Consider the following 21250-nt stretch of genomic DNA (forward strand, 5'->3'; position numbering starts at 1 on the left):
CTGACTTTTAAAAGATAGAAACTCATGCCTATGTTTCAGTCATCAATCTTAAAGTTGATCTCTCACAGTTCTCCCTTCATGTCACTTGCCAGCAATTATCTTCATTTCAGCATAACAGGTGCATACTACATCACCAGCAATCTGCCTTATGTACTCGTATCTAGGTCTTGTTCTGTGTTTGTATTCTTCTATCATGCCTTGAACAGATTTCAGCAATATCACATGTCATAACCTGTGTTCAGAAATTTCATCTTTTCACTATATTGAGTTCTTTATTAGCCATTTTTTCTAGTTTCAATTTTCCCTTCCATTCTTCGATAAAATACTGTTATGAGTATTTTTGACATGTGTGATTCTAGACTTATTGTGTAGTAATTTTCACATTCTCATTGTCAACTGGCCTACTTTCGTTTGGGCAACTATATAAGTTTTACAAGTATTGTTTCACATTCTCTTGCTTTCTTCAGAACAATTAGAATTACATGCTTTTCAAAATCTGATTGACTGTCTCTGGTTTCATAAGTTTTATTCATGAGCTTGTATAGTTCTTTCTCCTGTCCACTCTTTGGCCTGATCCTGTTAGAATTCCATTAGTATTTCATTATTACCTGAACTTTATTTTCCTTCCAAGTTCATGCAAAATTTTTTGAAACACTGAGGTAAGGATTGAATCTTCCTTGTCATCTTCTTGCACTACATTCTCATTATCAACTGGCCTATTTTCGTTTGGGCAACTATATAACTTTTACAAGTATTGTTTCACATTCTCATTCGACATGTTGCAGTCACAAAAATGTGACCGCTGCCTATGTTCGATGTCAACATGCAATAACCTCTCACAGACTGCAGCTGGCAGTACTAGTAGCATAGGGAAAATTTATCAGGGGGACATGGAAAACAGTACTGCCGTGTCATATTGCGGAAACACAGTGATTAATCTGATGTTCAAATGGGCAAGATAATTGTCTTTTGGCCCATGAGTGGCAGCATTTCTGAAACAGCTAATTTTGTAAACTGTTCATGTGCAGCCATGGTTAAAGTATACTGTGGCTGGCAAAATGGCACTATCCAAAACTGGCATCGAGGCAACTGTAGAGTATCACAGGCCATAGAAGAAAGGCGTGAACAACGGTTATGGTGATGTGGGTCAGTGAATAGATGTGCAACTGTTAAGCAACTGACTGCCCAGATGTACCAGCAGACTACCAACAGTATCTCCTCAAGGACTCTGCTGCGTATGGCCATCTCTACAGCAGGCACCTGGTTCATGCACCCATGCTGACTGCTGTTCAATGGTGCCAAAGGCTGGATTTTGCACACCAGTACCTCAACTGGACGTACACTGAGTGATGACAGGTGGCCTTTTTAGATCAATCATGTTTTGTGCTCCATCGGACTAAAAGAAGACACTCTGCAACAATCTTTGGAAGACTCCAGGGTAGGGGGGAAGTGTTATGATCAGAGGACTGTTTTTGTCACATTCCCTGAGTTATCTCGTCATTCTAGAAGGCACAATATCAACCCAAGTTTGAATCATCCTTGGGGACCATGTCCACCATTATATGCAGTTTGATTTTGCTCAGCACAGTGGCCTCTACCAGCAGGACAATGCAATGTGTCACACAAATCAAAGTGTATGCGCATGGTTTGAAGAGCACTAGGATGAGTTTATTGTACCCCTTTCTCCACTAAACTCCCCGGATTTAAACCCAATCAAGAATCTGTGGTACCACCCCACTCAGGCTGTTTGCCACATGGATCCTCAACTGAGAATTCTATTGCAGCTGGCCATGGTGCTAGAGGTGACATGGCTCCACATCCCTTATGGTAGCTTCCAGAACCCCCTTTGACACTCTTCCTGCATGTCTCATTCTGCAGAAGGTGGGTATTCAGGCTTTTGAGATTAATGTGACTGGACAGTGTATTTTTCTGTCTCCACTACCCTGTTATCTTTTGCATCTCTGAGCACTTTTTACACAGGATGTATACGACCCGGGACAAATGGGAGATCCGGGAAAAACCCGGGAATTTTTTCATCCGGAAGAAAACCCAGGAATTTTTTTTAGAATTCCGGGATGTTTCTGTTTTGTTTCAGTTTTCAGTTAATTGTTTGTAATTTTGAGTGGTAAGAAATAATACTCTAACAAAGGATATTCTGCATCCCACTACTGCAGAATAAAACATGAATGGGGGGGGGGGGGGGGGGGGGGAGAGGAATAAAACTTAAGTTGCAAAGGAAATGTGCCATGTACACAACATAACACAGTGCCCATACAAGCGTCTACCAATAGAAAAATGTATCAAAGGCTTTAGGAAGACTATGCAATGCTTCATAACAACGAATTGCCTCCAATGAGCATGATGTCAAATCTGTTTACATTAGATTCATGTGAGCAGTTGCTAGCAAACCCATGCGCATGCGCAGTTGAGTTGCGCATGTACCTTCTCCAGCTTCTGGCTACAAAAGTGTGGCTGTTAGCTGTATAAGCAAGCAGCAAGATGCTACTTGGAAAAATTTTACTGGCTCACAAGCTACCCTATTCACTGAGAGCAAACCAGGGTATCTGCCTTGGGAGGCAATTTCAGTCTAGCATTAATCGCCTTGCAGAACAGTGAAGTTATTTTTGTCAGTTTGCTAAAGAAATATGGCTTTATTACTCATTTCCGCTGAGGCAGTCAATTTATTTGAAACGAAGTGTTTAATTCCACATTATTGGCTAGTTTCAACTGTTTACTATATTTTAAAAGAGCATGTTTTCAACTTAGAGCACATATGGCATTATGCCATAATAATTAAAAAAAACAAAAATGAGACAATACAGTACTGGTACTCCAAGAAAATTTAGAACCAAATCTGGACATACGAATGTGCTCTTTAAGCTGAATTACGCGTTTTAGTATGGTTCACGGAATTCCTCTGATGCCTTGTTTCTTTTATGACAACGTAAAGTCTTTTAATGCTCTACACGTATGAAAATATGGGCTTACTGCGTCATTGTAGCTGCGCAAGCGTGGTGATGGCTGTTATCGGTGCTCTCTGGCAACTGCTGAAACGAACCTCTTTCTAACAGGTCCCGGGAAAATATTGCGAATGATTGATTGAAAAGCGTCACTTTCAAAGTAAATTTCCTTTTACGCAAGATGGACAAAGTGCGAGAAAGTACGATTAATTTCTTAAACTCACAGAGCATTTGACTCTCATTTAAAAATCAAGTATTTGAGGACGACCATATAGAAAAAATTTCGAGCCCAGAAGATCAGACATAAAACTTTTCCTGTCACATTTGTGTGATGTATCTCGCAAAAAAAGATCAACAGTATGTGTGAAAGTTTAGGTTCTCTTGCAGCTTATTAATCGTAGAGACCAATATTATATGTGAAAGCTCTACTTTTCTTGTAGCAACACTATGCATATTAATGTACACAATTAACTTTTCCTATTTGTGGCACGCACTACTTAACAGTGATAATGCTATTGGCTGACTACATCACGTGTCCTAAGCTCTGAATACCCGCCGTATTGGCTGGCAAAATCATGTGACACAAGCTATGACTGGCTTACAAATTCACATCACAAACTTGAATTCAATGCTTCGGAAAGTAACATGAGGTGCTTGGTGGAATTCGAATTTATACTTTCGTAATACAAAAATATACAGTGTAAATGGTCTTTTTTTCTGAGTTTCGTTTTCAAAAGGGCTCAGAAATTCTACACCAGTGTATAAAACCATAACCATTCAAAGGATTGATGAGTTTTACAGTTCCGAGGAATAGTATACTGTCACTTCACACAGAAAACGTGTATTTTCACCCGGGAGAGAGTGTGTTTTTAACCAGGATATCCGGGAAAAATCGGGGAATTTTTTTTCCATTTCCTTGTATACACCCTGTTACATCTTGTTGTGTGCTCACTAAAGTGGTTAAAATAAAACTGGCTCAGAAAATATTTGTGAGGTTGATGTGGAATTGACTGTTGTTAATGATCTACATCTACATCAACATTTATACTCCGCAAGCCACCCAATGGTGTGTGGCGGAGGCCACTTTACGTGCCATTGTCATTACCTCCCTTTCCTGTTCCAGTCATGTATGGTTCGCGGGAAGAACGACTGTCTGAAAGCCTCCGTGAGTTTTAATTTGCCCACCCTATATGTTAAGAATAAACAGAAATAAGTGAAGTAATAAAATGAAACTCTTTGCATCTCATATTTAATCTGAGATAAAGTAAAATTTGACACATGTCTAGTATCTGGCACATTGGCACTAAACTTAGCTTTAAAGTGCCCAGATACAAAAGCAGAAACACGACATGAGGCACTGGGAAGAGAACAAATATTGACACTATGCAGGGCCCTGAGATATTCTGTGGAGCTTATGGCCTACCAACTGATTAAGCAGTGAAAAGGTGGTACATTTGGTTTTATGTACCCTACATGTGCCCCAGTCAGATGTTTCTGATTTCATGATGAGCATGTTAGTAACTGTCTGCAATTGAAATGAGACTAGGCTCATAATATGTTTTGCTTACCAGAGGCCTTCAAACACTTTAACACTGATTTTGACAAATCAGTGATCTTCCAGAGCATCGCTTAGGAAAGCACTTCACACTACATAAGTATTTTTTTTATAGCAACATGTTTATTACATGAGAGGTAATGACTGGGTTTCTCTTGCCAATCAGCTGCTCGCAATCAACCCATTTCCTGGCAATTACAAAGAGCGCAACTTTTTGTGTATGGAGTGATCCTTAAGTACTGTGGCAGAATTGAAATATTATTTGACCAATATCTACAGTATGTAGTGTTCCAGTAGGACTGTTGTGGACTTCAAGAAGTTCTTTGTTAATGGTATTGACTAGCCTATCTTATGTCTGTAGACAAATTGATAGATGGAGATTAATGGTGAGGCTCGTTTCTTATCAACAAATGTTGGGCACTTACTGCTCTTGGCAGTTTAACAGCAGGGTTGTCCTGGTGAGTTACTTGTCATCTTGAATTTAAAGACTAATCAATCATACTGCATGGTTTGCAGGGGAGAGATTTTACATGAATTGTGTTCCTTCTACGAAGTGATATGCTCACAGCTGTGATCTGAATCCAGTTGTGCATTTACAGGGCATTTCAGACTGTTGCCCTGTGGAGGAGGTATGTATTCTTCCAAAGTATCCCCTGCCCTCCATATCTCCCTCCCTTCTTCCCTCCTCTCCCTCTCCTCCCTTCCAGTCCCTCTCCCCCCTCCCCCTCCTCCCTTCCATTCCCTCTCCCCCTCCAAACACACACACACACACACACACACACACACACACACACACACACACACACACACACACACACACACACACACACACAAAGTAGTTTGCATGTGTGAGATGTATTTACTCAGGTACATGAGTAAATTATGGGCAAATTTACCAGTTAACATGATGTTCATTATCCATTAGATTATTCCTCGTATATACTGTATCATTACACTATATTAGCCATGTTCTTGGGGGTGTATATTTACCCTCTGCTGGGCACTGGAGTATGAATTGCAGAGTAGTCATGTAGATACATTTCATTTCAAATCTTTATATTAAATGAATCCCTAATATATGTCTTTGGTGTATTATAGATTTGCCAGAGACTGGATGCGGAAAAGATTGCAGCTAAATTGGCACTACAGGAACTAAGGGTATGCCTTAAATGTTATTCATATTTATCTGTCAAAAGCTGTTTAGTAGCATGGGTTACTCTGTAATATCCCATCACTATACACTCAGAAAAACTTTAGTTTCAAAAAATCTTTTTGAAAAGAAAATTTTTCACATGTATAACATTGTAAAATATTAAAAAACTGATTATAGATGAAAATGCATTTTTAGACCATCAGTTTTGTCAAAATCTAAATAATTTTTATTAAAGCTTCCATTTAAAAATAATATTTTGCAAAATTTATTCTTTTAAATTGTATGATCAAATTTTGGCAATCTCTGTGATAGTAAATATGCTCTTCTAGGCACAAGTTAAGTTATGCAATCAGTGTCGGAAACTGGTCTGTGGCACTGAGGAAGAAGTGACAGCAAACACAGGAACGCCAGCTGCTACTCTTGATCCACAACTTCAAAGGGCGCAGGAAAGGATTAGGGAGCTAGAGCTAGAGCTAGCACAGACCAAACTTGCTCGAGTACAAGCAGAGTGTCTTAATCAGGTAAGTAACAGATTATGAAAAACACAGCTACTTTTGAGTCATTATAGTATCTGTTACTTTCAACAAATTTTGAGAATAGTATGTACTTCTAGAACACAATAAAGAAATAAAATGTTCAGATTTTTGCATTACAGATTGAATTGTGTAGAAAAATAAATTGGATTGATGTTGATATGGAACTCCAGTAACAACATTTTAAACACATGATATTGACCAACAGACCATTTGCATTTAACCAAAGATGTGAAAATAGTGAAAGAGTTGAGACATACAAGGTCAAACAAAACAGAAACAAGATTTGTCTTATTGGTAATGAAATATTTGTCATGTCATATAAGTGCACAATGTTTTTGCAACTGTATGCTGTGACAAGTTTAACTGAAATCAATTTGATGGCAGTGGATGAAAAGTTTAGTACTTACAAACTCTTGCACTTTGCTGCAAAAAGGGAAACAAGGACTGACTTAAAATAAATGAGACTGAGACTTTAAATTTATTTACTAATAATATATGTTCTTGTTAAAAGTGGTCACACTTAATGTAGGACTAGTTTGAGTCCAATTGTCTGTATTCATTCATCAATTCCACTGTTAATAACATTTCTACTTGTTGTTTCGCATGAGGCCATGCAGGAGCTCCATCAGTCTTCTCTTCTAGTGGAGCACAAGAACAGGTCTACAATAAACTATTCATGCAGTGCCACTGAGTTGATAAATTCTCATTAATCTGTTCACATCATAAGTTCTAGCTCAAAAACAGCTGCACTGTTTTGAAATGCCGTAACAGACTGAGAGTTGAACCCAAAACCTTGCCTGTCATGGACAGTACACTTGCAATCCAAGCACAAGTAAAGATCTACCCTCACAGCTTGTAAAGTAGGAGAGAGCTACAGGCAGAATGTGAAACTGTGAAGGTTGGTTGTGAGTAATGTCTGGATTACTCAATTTCAGTTGGGCACCAGTATGCCACGATCCTTGGTGAATAACTGGATTCAGGTACACAGTGATGCTGAATTTTCAAATCACACCTTGTTCTTGCATTTTGTTTACTATTTTATTTATCCATAATTGCAATTTCAGCTTTTTGGGCTCTTCTCTATGTATAATGTAGTATTTACAAAAATTATTTGCACAGTGATGTGGCAATATAGTGCACTTGACAAATGAGCAACCAATATTACAACTGTAAAAAAAAAAAAAATAAATAAATAAACACTGTAGTCAAAGGTAACATCATGCTGTCATGTAATAAATATGAAGGTTGCCCAGAAAGTAATGCACCACACTTTTTTCTTCAACAATTCTTTATTGAGTATAATGAGAATTACACACACAAAAGAATGGTGTTTTACCTTCACATCCTATTTTTTTCCATGTAATCTCCATCCCGTTCTATGGCCTTCTTCCAGTGCAAAACAAGGGCGTGTATGCCCTGTCGGTACCAGTTCTTGTCCTGGTGGTGGAGCCATTGCTTCACAGTGTGGATCACATCTTCATGATCCTCAAAATGTCTTCCACAAATGACATCCTTTAATGGCCCAAACATCAGCTCACTGCAACATTTCAGGTGTGACAGCCGTGGATGGTCTCCCCGACCGATGCAAATCGTGGCGCTCCACCGAACTGCCTTCTGATGATCTCACTCTCCATGCCAGTGACTAACAGTACTTCTGTCAACAGCAGATGCTCCATAAACTTTGCCCAAGTGTTTGCGAATATTCCTGATGGTTTCTTTCTCTGCAGTGAGAAATTCAATGACAGCACTTTGCTTGTAACATACATCATTTCCAGACACCATTTTGAAACTTGCCTGCAGCTATGCTATCTGTCAGAAGTGATGGAAACTTGGTGCATTCACTCAGGAGACTTCAAATAATACACACGCAATGTCTTACATTCGTAGCATTGTTTTCAGCTGAGCAAAAAATGAAGTGCATTACTTTCTGGGCAAGCCTCATAGTTCATTAGTAATGCAAACAGTATTATTTCATTTTGGTCAGACCTCATGTTTTTGACATTGAGGTAATTGGAAACAAATTAGTAATTTAGTTTTAACAGTGAAAGATGGATCATGCCTAAGATTTGCCTAACGAGTCACAGACGCTGCTGAAAACTGTGACTGCAGTGGGCAGACAGCAATTACTACATTTATGGGAATATCTGTGGTTTTCTGCTGCAAACTGAATTAGTTCTCTTCCTTTTTTTTCTCTTCTTAACCATTCACTGTCAAATAAAAGCTACGCCAAAGAATTATCAGTAATTAATTTCCATTCACACCTATCATGAAGCATGGTAAATCATTCCTGAATCTGTTGAGACCTGTTGTTTGGAGACTAATCCATTTGATGACAATACAGATCTTGGAGTAAAATTTTCTTGTACCTTCCTATACTGGCCAGCAGTCCTGTTATGCACATTACACAAACTTATTATCAATAATGCATATGGTTTTGACAAGAAATTCTTTATGCAGAAATTTCACAGACTATTATCTCACATGACATTAACAAAAAAAAAAAAAAAAATTATTGGAACAGCTCAGCAGTTATAAGTATATTAAGTTCCTGAAGTTTTAGAACATCATATCTATATGAAATTGTAAAAAAAAAGTTTTGAATCTCCTGCATACATAATTGTGAATGTATGTGTGCTAAGATTTAGTCGTAGCAAAGAGTGACAGAGTATGTTTTATGAGGGAAGGAAAACCAGCATAAATATTTATTAATTTGTACCTCACAGCTTCAGTAAGACATTTTGTATGCATACTGCCAAAAACTGCTGTTAAAATAAAATTTCATTTTGTTGCAACTAGTCATCATTGGCAGACTTCATAGCTCAGAGTGGTATAAACCATGTGTCCACGATTACAATACATGTTGAATACTTGGTTAATACTGTAGAAGCAAGTGGGCTTTCTGTTCCTGGCATTTCTTATTAAAATGTACACTGTCAATTTATTTTGCTAACTGTAATAAAGGCAGACTGTTTGAAAGTGCATCCCTTTGCACTTCCATTAAATCTAAATATGCTGCCAGTTGACATTCAGTACCATTCTAATGATTGTATATTGTAGCAGACCAAAACATTACTGACTTACCTGCCTACTCTGCTGTGGGACCTAATGTGTGGGACATGAGTTGTTCATTGGTTCCTTGCCATCTCCACAGTCTTGTAAGATGACCACCAAGCATCAGAGAAATCCTGCATTCTTAAGTGAAGAGAACTGGAGGCCACTGATTCAGGTTCCATTCTGGTCATTTTCTTGCCCACCTTCTTCACGTATCACAGTACTGGGAGTTTGTTTGTAGTTTGTAAGGTTTGCTGAGAGAGAAATTTCATCATCTGGAGATGGTTATCTACCGTTTGGTTCGACATAGCACTCCCATCTTTCTCCAAAGTGCAGTGCACAATTTTTGCAGCCTTTTCCTTAGGTAACGTACAACACATAGTTTGCAGGTAGCTACCTTCAGCTGTTGTCTTTGACCACTCACAATCATTATGAGGCAAATTTTGAATGTTCATTAGCAGTTGAATGTTTAAATGACATTTCTGTGCTGTAGAGCAATTTGGCAGGCAACTTTCTGTATCTTGCCATATAGTGGCAACGTACATGGCCCTTGAAGGGATGTTGACAAGACTGAACGCTGTAATGAGGTGCATTGTCCTGTTCAAGATGGGGCCCACAGTGTGCTCTACAGAAATGCACTGAGAATGCAAGGTTACTTTTACATCAGTTACAAAGGTGGCTCCATGTAGTGGGTTTCTATGAACTAAACAATATTGAAGGGGAGGTTTTTGACAAAAATGCCACACATTATGCGAGTCATGAAGGTGGTGTAAAAATTTTCAGAGCAGTTTATGTAGTGTCCATATCAAGTATCAGTATGCACACTGAAAAATGTTTAACACTTGATTTTAAATGTTTCACTCACTGTATGTACTCTTGTTGTGGACTAAGTTTCACCACAACTCATTCAGACCTCTGTGTTTGGTGCAAATACTACATAATACTCAAGTTGCTGCAAAGCACCTCCAGCAAATTTTGTACAAATTTTGTCATCTCTTCCTTCAGTAGACATGTTTATAGTTTATTCCTTCTCTTAACAATATGAAATAGATTTAAAGGAGTTACGTATGACAAGAATAGCAGTACACCTGATAGCAATTGCTTTGGGATGTGGTAGTGATTTGTTCTGTGGTAACTGATGCAAACAGAAGGAGCTGTTTATTTCAACATGAGATACACTAGTACCATCAAAATCCTGTTGCCATTTACACTTAAAATACTCTATAGAGGTTGCAGGGACTTCTATTTTGTCATTTAAATATTTTATAATGCAGTTGGTGAACGACAACATGTTGTATGGAGTGGTCCTTCTGGAATTCAGTTTGTGATTTACTCAGAATTTTAATTTTACTGACACACTCAGCACTGCCAGGAAGCTTCACACTCAGCTAAACTGGTAGATAAATATTATCATCATCTTTAATGCCTACTTTGTAGAAACGTAACTTTCTAAAAAAAAAAAAAATAGTCTTCAAAAAATTGTGCATAACATGAACATCTGTGTGAAACAGCTACATGGGTATGATAGACTTATTTCAAATTCTTTGCTTGTAATATTATCAAATGGCCAATTAAACTGTTAAAATTACAAGAAGACAGAACGACTGGCGAGTATTTAGCTTCAGGGGCTAAAATTTCCAACTTAGCTGATAGCAACATTTAAAGTACCAATACTGATCCTAGCTTGTGGATCTTATATGTTCCTTCTTAAGAAATGAAAGATTAGTCAGTTGTGGTAGTTTGTACGTGTGTGTGTGTGGGGGGGGGGGGGGGGGGGCCTTGAATCTCACACACTCCAGGTTGAGGGGAACATGCAACCTACCTGCCCATTGTGAGGATGACCCGACACAAATATAAAGAAGAGGGCATCAGAGGGAGCATGATATCAAGCACTGTGACAGCTTCAGTTCAGAGCTGATAACAGAGAATGTGGGGATAGTTCAAAATTACATTCTTCCTGTTGTTTCATGACTGTCATTAAGAATGACTCAAGGTCTCTAGTTTTAAATTTTTTTGGTACCTCTTGATCTCCTTCATGCAGTTCAGGTTTAATATTAAACTCCTCCATTAATTCAGAATAGCTTTTTTCACCCTGAATATCACAGTATTCAGTAGGTGAAGCTCTTTACATTCCATTAATGATCTGACTCTCACTCATTTCATTATAAAAAGTTGAATCTGCATCCTTTTTAAATCTGCTGTCATTACAAGGTTACCTTGTAAATGTTTTTATACTCTTTTCATTTACATCTGACACACAATCTTGAACTTTGTTATCACTCCTTTTGTCAATCTCTAATAAACACTTAATAATATACAAAAATGTTACCTTTAAATTTTTCATCTCAGAGGGTCACTACTGCCATCAATAATTTCCATTCTGGCCCAACAATTTGGTCCTTCATGGGCTGATCTCAACCTGAAAATGGCTGCTATATTCTCGCTCTTCCATTGGCTAACCACATCCTGCACAGCTGCAATCTTCTTTGATCCTCATTAGCTGAATTTCTATTTGATGCCATCCTTGTATGAACATATGTTGTTCTCTCTATGAATCTACTTTAAACAAATTTAGCTCATTTCTTCTGTTACTATTCAGTGCAGTGTTCAATACTTGCATAGTCTTAAGGCCTATTCACTTAAATTGTCTGTTTCCACAGCTATTTTCACAAGTTCTTTCACTGTTTTTTCAATGTTTAATTAGTTGTTTTCCACGGTTTCCTTTCCCCAAAGTGTTAGAGGCAACATTTGTAATGTAACTCTTCTGTTATTTATTGATGGCCCTCGGCTTGTCAACTTGTCGTTGACTATGCATTGTTGAGTTGGTGGCTGTAGTCTAATTTTCTACCAATTATTGAAATGATGTATACAGCATAACATCAGATAGCATAATACATCACATTTATTGTCCCTCATAATGATGAACAGCTTGGTTACAATGTCCCATATTGAATAATAATCACAGTCAAGCATATCCACTTAGTCAGTTGTGATCTATTTTGACAGTGGTAATATTTTATAGCGTTCAGTCAAAAGTGAGTTCTGACTTTATTCACACAAATACAAGAAAGTGACTACACTGTATAGACAAAGTGAATCACAACATTATACAAATATTTGCGCATACACATAGATGTTAACATATTGGTGGCAGACTGCAGACTCTGTCTTAGATGTTGACACATGAATTACGGGATGCCGACTAACTGAATAATGAGCTATCGTAATTATTTATAAATGTATGTAGGCTTAATTATTACACTTTTGTTAGTACATTTTTTTAAATAAGAACAGCATTGAAAGTAGTTACCATGACATTACAATGAAAGAAGTTATAATTTGATTTATCTCTATCATGGATTATTGTAAAAATAATAAACTTAATTGGCATATTTAATGAACCCCTTGTACTTATCTGCTACGATTTACTGATATTCGTGCGATGCTCTTAGGTTCATAATTTTCTTAATTTTTAAATTTAAACATTATCCTGTTAACCAAATATGTTTTTCAATTCTATCAATTTAAGACAATAAAATTATTACACCATGTCTTACACAATCTTAAAGGCCAAAATAGCAAAAGTATCTTACGGAAAGTAAAAATTCTAATTACAAATATCTTTTTAAATTGTAAATTTTTGGAAATCATGAAAAGCTTACTAAAAAGAGTAACTGAAGGGCTTTTGATGGAGGTACATCACATTACAAACCATTAGCTATTTACTCACTGGCAATCTTAACTTCGTGTGTTTTGCAGGAATGTAATATGTTAAATAATTCTTCAAATAAATTCTGTTTATGTAAACTGTTCCTTTCCCAGTGAAATATCGTGTCGGTGAACTGTAATGTTTTATGAGTAACATATGGAATAAGAAATGACTCATTTTACATGACTGAATGATATGAATTACATACAAAATGAAACGAAAAAAAGTATTTAAGGGTTATAATTGTAGCAATTGGAGTCATCCCCCAATCATTCCTCCCTTACCTTGCTACATTTCAACTCGAGTGAGGTATGTAAATGATAAGACATGGTGTTAGGAATTTCCATTGAAGTATAACAGTGCTTCTGATGGAAAAAAATTTATTAGTTCATGGAAGTGTCAGTTGTATTGTTTAAGTTGTGAACATAAGGTAAATGACAATGTAACGAAACCTCACAAATTATTACCTAGTTAACTGTTTTATTTAAGTGATTTATTTAATCTCATACATTTTATTGAACTGTCTGATTTTAATAAGAGTCTGTTCTCATACGCCAGCATTTAAAGTAAGCAATTTTTACTTTTTTTCGTAAAAATTAATGAAACAATCAGTATAATCTTTTTTTTCACATTATTTATTGATTTTTGGACAACATTTTCTGATTTTTGTAAAGAAATTCAGTCATCATTAAGCCTCCCATCCAAGAAGGTAAAGTTCCTCTGTCCAGAATGAGGTGTGTTCATGATAAGAAGTCCTGCAGTCTGCAGATCTTATCTGAAATCAAAAAACAAACAATTTCTAAATCCAGAGGATATTGTACATGGTGTAATCACACAGTTTTTTGAAACAAAGATGTAGTTTTGTCATGTAGCTTTGGTCATGTTTATTTGCAATAAGTAATTAATAAATTAAAATAAAAAATTAGCCCGTTACACTTTGCATACATGCATACTTCAGCCAAATTTCAGAAAGATATCTTTATTTGTGTGCTCACAATACATTCCGTCAGCTTGAGGTACAGTGTATTTCAAGGAGTACTTCAGCCAAACTTCTAAAATGTGTCCTCATTAGTGTGCCCGCAATCTGTTCTATCAGCTTGAAATACACATTCAAGTTTGAATGTGTCATTTAGGTGAAACAGTAGGCACATAGGCTGTAATAACAGTGAGCATATTTGTTACTCACAATTTTACTTCCTTGAATAAAGCACTTCATACATTCTAGCACCATGTTGTGTAACTAGTTCTGGTTAATAACAAGGTGTTTGGTTTGAGAATGGGCAAGTCAGCCCAAAACTGTTAACCATTGCAGCAATTAATTGTATATTCATGTAACTGAGATGAACAAAATAAAAAATTATCAAATTTTCCTCAATTCTTACTTTCAGCCTAAGAAACTATCTTTGGTGCAAGAAACGTGAAAAATATAATTCCACAGATAAAGCTCATCAGTTTGTGAATGTTCCATGACTTTGCTTTTAATTGCTTAACTTTACTCTTTCTCCTGTGCTGCTGAGTTCTTTGACTATAGTTTGGATCAGATTTTATATAGTTGTGTCTTGCATTCTTCAGTAAGGCTTATTTATATCTTAATTTTATTTACATGAGAGAAATATTTTAATATTAATACTAATTTCATTTGTAGTTTAGCACCTTCTCATTCCATTTATAAATTAAAAATTCATAAAAATGTACAATATTCAAGTATCTGTGCCTATCACCATTTCAGGCTAGTGAATAAAATTGAGAAATGTGATTGTTGTTTGTACTCTCTTAAATAGAAGGAAAGTGTTAGTGTAGAGCAAGAAATGAAAAATTAAAAGTACATTTTACATACTATAGCATAGATGTTTATTTCTTAATATTAATGTAATTTCTTTCCAGGACCTTCTACACAAATTACATACAGCTATTACAGAAGCACAAATGAATAAAACAACATGGCCACCATGGTTCCAAAAGACATTAAGCTCAATAAAGGAAGTGGCAAAAAAGGATCTTAAAGATGTAAACATTAAGATATATCCTAAAGAGGGAAACAGTAAAAGTGAAGTATCAGGAACAAGTCCCAAAAGACGTGATTCAGCACCTCCATTCCCAAGAGATTCTTACAGCCGTGATAGCCTGTTTGATGCAAGTTGTTAAAAAGAAACACATTTGTGATTATGATTTTCACAATGAGCTTGTGTTTCATCTGTGTCTGTTGTCCCACAGGTAACATTTATGGTCATTTTTTCAGTTACATGTGCATGTATTTGGTGTTATGACTGTAGTTTGTGTAGAGAAATACTCAAATGCGAATGAGTTAGAGCAAATTGAATGAATGTTGTATATTATGTCAAAATGAATCTCTTCCAGCAGGCCTTTCATTACTCAGGTGTTTCAGTTTCATTCCTGTGAATGTATTATTTAGAGTGACTGAGAAATGCAAACAGCTGATTAAATGAAAAGTAGATATTATATGTTACTGCATTGCTATACAGGAAATGGATGAGCTATTGTGGATTCATTTGCTAGTCATTGTCTCTTATGCCAGTTTGAAGAGACCACACTTAATGTAGAGTGCTAGGTATGATGCTATGAATGTATATTTTTGTAACATAGTGAATGAGTATTCTAACATAGAAAGATTTATTCCTTTTTTCTTGTTCCCTGTCCCGGAGAAGCCATTCTAAATTACTGTGATCTGAAAATACTTGTAAAGTACAGTTTTCTATTTTTTCTATATACCAATTAAATGATTTTCTTTTAAAAATGGGATTATGTTATCTGTTAAGTCATTCTGTTTCTATAGTACAAAGATATAATATTTTCCATGCTAAGTTGCAATTTGTGAACCACAAATTCATTAGTAAGAAATTTATTGTATTTTCTTTTGCACAGTTTGTTGACTATTCCTCACTTGTTAACATCTACCAATTAGTATTACATTCCATGACCTTGTCATTACAGTAATTTAATGGTACTGCAGTATGAAACACCTGACAAAAATGAATAAATGTGGTTATGTACTGTACTACAATCAGAAGCAACCATTTTTCAGCATTGTGATGACATTTGTGTAACACGGTAGTTTTGTTGTAGAGTGGATGGCAGTATACTGGTTGGATGTATACTTTTATTGTCAGCAATGGGCTTACTTCCAGACCCAATGCCATTAAACATTCCAGTGCAGTTGCAATTTTCTAATATAAAATATTCCAATTATGTTACCTGCAAAATTCCCACCAAAGTGATGTTAGAGCAGCAGTAATGGTTGTGTACAGATCTTTTACTGTGCTTTCATCATTGTCATAATGTTTGTGCTAATGGTATTCTAAAATCAATATGCTGCTCTACACAGCAGGAGAGGTGGAGTGAAGAAAATCAAGTGGAAAAGTTACAATTACGATTGGTGGAGAGGAGAGAAGAGAAGAGAAGAGAAGAAGGCGGCACCCAAAAACTAAATTTGATGGAGTCTCCCAATATGCAAGAGAGCAAATGAAAGCAAGATCAGGAAACTGTGATGTTAAAGATTCTTTGATTGAAACAAAAGATCCCAGGGGTTCTGTCTGACTGCAAAATAGTGGAAATGTGTAAGGTCTTGTAAGAGCTCTCAGGGAATAAGAAATAAACATGAAGAAAACATAAAATAAATGTAGACAATTTTAATAGCAAAGCAAAGTAATAGTTATAATGATTACACGATGTTGGATCACTGAAAGTAACAATAATGAAATGACTTCACCTAAACCCAAATGAAGGCATACAAGAAGTTTAGCAGAAAAGAAGAGCTGCCAACATTGATAAAGAAAAATATTGACAAAAAATGTTTTACCTGCCATTATTCACATTAGATACTTAAGTAGGCACATGTGTATTCAATCTGTGTTATTTCCATACAGTCACTTTCAATTTAGATTTATAAATTTTCTTACTGCCATCATTTTCGTCTGTTAACTAAATTTTAATGATTTTATTCACACCATAGTCTCTGACTTCTTTATCATATGATGCTGATTTTTAAACCAATTAGAAGAGATGTAATACCAATAATGCATTCACATGAAATTGAGCTTCAGTGTTTCATTTTGAATGGCACTCCTCATTGAAATTTGGTTAAGTGTTTCGTGTAACCACTGAATAAAACATGACAGTTACTCATCGGTTAATGATGCAGGTGTGCTAGAACATTGACTTGTTATGCTGTAGACTGTCAAAATTTTATTTGCATTTGTTTTCCACTCATACAAATGCCTTTTTATTTTCAAACTGATGATTGGAACATGGCTATAATTTCTCATCTAAGCTTTTTCATTTTCTTTATCGAAGGTCAGGTGTATTGTCCCACCATTGATCATTTCAAACAACAAATAAAAACACCTGTTAAAACATTTACTGTGGTATTTCTGCATTCAAAAAGAAAATTAATGAGCATGTAACTATTATTTATTTAGTATTTAATTTGAATAATGGATAGCCAATGTTTGATTTTGAGAGAGGACAATAAAATTCAGCTCTATTTGTACTTGCAGTTTACTTAAAATAATAGAAATAGTAATAATAAAAATAATGAAATAATAAACAGAACGAAGTTGTTGCAGATCTATTGCTTGTTAAGTTTAAACTGTATAAACAATGACAGAATATTTAATGATCTTATACATAGTTTCTTTTTGGGTAATGATTTACCATATTAACAAGATTGTTGCAAAAAAATATCCGTCTTGATGTGTGTGTTCAGTATACATGTAAATCTTGCCTCTGTTAATACAGCAGTGGAATCAGTGAAGATGACCACTACTGTGGAAGGGTGGATGGATATGTAAACAAGAACAGAAAAATACTCACTTGTGTAACTGAATTATGTTCATCAGAAGGTGTGTGTGTATGGAGGAGAAGGGGGAGGGGGGGGGGGGGGGGGAAGCGTGTGTGCAGTCTGTCGTGCAAAGCACATGCGTTTAGGTGCACAACTTTGCTCTCTGAAGAATAATGCCAGTTCAAAAGCTTAGTTGCTGATCTAGATATCTAAGTGCCTTCCCGTTGCTAATGTCTGCATTGTATAGTATTTATCATTTGTTATTGCAGTGCTTGTTGTCTCTCTTGATTAATTTACAATACAGTAAGGGACAAGAATACTCCTTAGCCAAGCAGGTATCAGTGCAGATGTGTGTTAGTTACCTGTCTAGCATAGCTTAATATTATATGCTAACTGCCATTCATAATAAGATGTAGGCTGTGACAGTGTAAGCTATTCCAGTGGTTCTGGATAATGCTGTTATTGCTAAGTAATTGTAGTGTTCTTTATATGTACATGGTGTTAGGTTTACTTTTATGTAATACCTACACAGAATATGGATGAAGCAATATGCTAAAGAGAATTCTTCTTTTGTAAACTTTAGATTAAGTTACATTTCTATTAGTAACTTCAGTCGAAACAATACTATGAAATTACAATTTGGTTTCTATGAGCAAGAGAAAGAAAATGGAAAATTGAAATGAATTTTTGGAAGAAGAAACAGAGGTTGGAGGAGGGGAGAGGGGAAAGAGAGAGAGAGAGAGAGAGAGAGAGAGAGAGAGAGAGAGAGGGGGGGGGGGGAGGGGGGAGGGGTAAGACTACGTGTGTTTCATACTGTAAAGACATTTGAAACATTTCACATTAAAATCAAAATTATTTTGGTCAGAGAGTGAATTGACTGATAATGAGATTTGCTATTTGAGTATTTTATTTAACATTGTTTGTTTGTTTGTAAGTCTCTGTAATACTGCATTGGTTCATGTTTCTTAATAACTGCCATCTGTGCCTTAGGGCACTCCTATTTATACAAAACCTGTTTAGAGTAGAGAATGATTAATTAGATTTTGTTCTATCTTGTGCTCTCTAGATTTTGAATTATATTCGAACAAAGCATTTTATTCTTTTGACAATAGTCATATTCACATATTGCATTTATAATTACTTGAAAATTATCCTGTGCTGGTGCTACTGTTTATAGTTGCAGCATGAGCAGTTGCCATGGGCTGTATGTGTTTATCTGCTGATTTATTTCTGGGAGTATTTATGAGTTATTGTATTGTTCCCAATTATATCTTCATATGTTCATTTGTAATTTTAATAACTTTGAGCTACGCAAAACAGCTGACTTAAACAAATATGAGTCAGTCATTTGTTTTCGGATGTAAGTGTAACAACAAATGGCTGACACTATAACGTTTTATTTACACTGTGTTATTGTGAAAGAATTGAAGAAGTACTTTAAAGACTTTAGGCAGCTTATAGTTATCTTAATTTCTAGAGTAAGAGTAGTGAGTATGTTATTATTAGTGAATTACAGTGTTTGGATTATCTAAGTAAAATCTTGAATCTTCTGCAGATTATGTGCAGCTATGTAGAGAGATGAATACTATGAACAAAAGAGCAGATTCTGGATTCTAAAAATTGAATGTTAGAAATGTTGGAGGTTGCATATTAGAGGGCCTTAAGAAACAAAGCTAACTAATGCCTGGATATTAAGTGACATATGGATTATGCACTGGCCTTGTTAGATGTAGAGTTTTGAATATTGGCCAATAGTCCTTATCAAACCAAAACATAACATGATAAATGATGAGGAAAACAAAGAGTAGTACAACACAAAAGACATGAAATTATACAAAAAGTTACAGGTATTGGAAAAACTGAAAGGGTACAAGAAATTTAATGTCGTAGTTGGAGAAGGAACAGTTTGTTCTTCCAGTGTCATCCATTTCACATTGTCAGTTTTTGTGCAATTTTATTGTAAGTTGTACCAACCATTCCACTAAGTGTCATGACATTCCTGTCCATAAATGAAATTCATTTCTTATTAGACATTCAGTTTTGTTTTGTAGATCCAACTGTTGTCATTTGCAATTTAATTGCATGTCGGGGCCTAAATTATGAACTTCTCATGTGCAGATAGTGGTCCAGAAGAATGTATCTTTCCCTTGTACTTACTTTTCAGAATAAAATTTGTGTTAACTATAATTTTAGATCTGATTTTTTTTTTTTTTTTTTTTTTTTTTTTTTTTTTTTTTTTTTGCAAAGCTGCAACTGTGATAAACAATATAAAGCTTATATGTAATGGACACAAATTTGTTTATTTTTCTCTGAATGAAAGATAACTTTTGATTGGGTGTAGAACACTGTTAAAGATGCCTTTTTTTAAATAGGGATTTATTTTATTGCTGTTGCCTTTTGTTTTTCAGGTAATTTTTTGTGGCTGTAGTAATATGTGATATTAAAATTTTTGAGAATGAAAAATCTAGTTTATTTACATACAATTTGTAATACAGCATACAAGAAGTTTGTATGTGTTAATTATGAAATGTTAGTATAATCTGTTCATAATATCCAGTACTCTGTCTTGAAATGAGTATACACCCCTTTGTTATAGTGATGTATGTTATTTACATCTGTAAATTAACAAACAGAGTCGAAGTCTTGGAAGCCTTGAAGTCAACTTGCATAAATTGTGTACTTTTCTGGTCATTCTTTGTTAGAAGCTAGTTTGAAAATTTCATTGTATATGTTATGCTGTACCTTCAGTATAAAGATTTTTTGTACATAATATCTATAGTGTTGCTCGTCTTAATTAAAAGGAGTTTAGACATTGTCTTTTTTGGTATACATGCAATAAAACAAAAGCTGTCATTTCCACAAATAATGAGATTTCTAACAGTATTATTGCTTTATCCTCTATTGGAAACATTATCATTTTGAACATGACAATGAGTAATGTATTTATAAAAATACCAGATGTACTTAACATTTATCAGTGTTTATAGTTATGTAATTCTAACTAATACAGAGCAATATATTCCTTGTGAACAAAACTAAAAGAATGGTTATAGAATTAATTTTTTTTACATTTGCAACTTCTTTTACTACTGAAAAGTGTCACCACTCTGCTGGAAAACAAGTAATTCATATAGCATAAAAATATAGTTTGTGTTTTCTTATGTGTTGCATTTATTATTGTTAAATACTCATGTTTTGATACTAGTCTGTGAATTAAGTAACAATCCGAAATTTCAGAAACATAAATGTTAGCAACTACAATTACTGCAAAGAATATTCTGTATTTACATTACTAAAAGCATTTTTTTACAGTGTACTTGTAAATGAAATGAACCACATGCAGATTTCTGTGGTAAATAAACATTATGTATTCTGAAATGGCTCATTTGAGGACTACACATACTGTAGCCATATCAACTTCACTTCCTCTCTTTCCCATTATTTTGGTTTCAAATATGAACTGGAATTACCAGAAATAGACAGACAGT

The 21250-nt window shown here is 35.3% G+C and overlaps 1 protein-coding gene across 2 annotated transcripts in view; it reads left to right on the plus strand.

Moving 5' to 3' along the window:
* Positions 1 to 20923, plus strand: part of LOC126297736 (rab GTPase-activating protein 1-like) — a 153683-nt gene extending 132760 nt beyond the window's left edge. For both annotated transcript variants that reach the window (XM_049988884.1, XM_049988883.1), the window contains exons 16-18: positions 5614 to 5673; positions 5998 to 6189; positions 14849 to 20923. In XM_049988884.1, coding sequence (XP_049844841.1) covers positions 5614 to 5673; positions 5998 to 6189; positions 14849 to 15109 — 513 coding nt within the window. In that variant the 3' untranslated portion in view covers positions 15110 to 20923. The remainder of the gene's footprint in view (positions 1 to 5613; positions 5674 to 5997; positions 6190 to 14848) is intronic.
* Positions 20924 to 21250: the final 327 nt, after the last annotated feature.

This window comes from Schistocerca gregaria, chromosome X (genome assembly GCF_023897955.1).
Source record: "Schistocerca gregaria isolate iqSchGreg1 chromosome X, iqSchGreg1.2, whole genome shotgun sequence".
Lineage (NCBI taxonomy): Eukaryota > Metazoa > Arthropoda > Insecta > Orthoptera > Acrididae > Schistocerca > Schistocerca gregaria.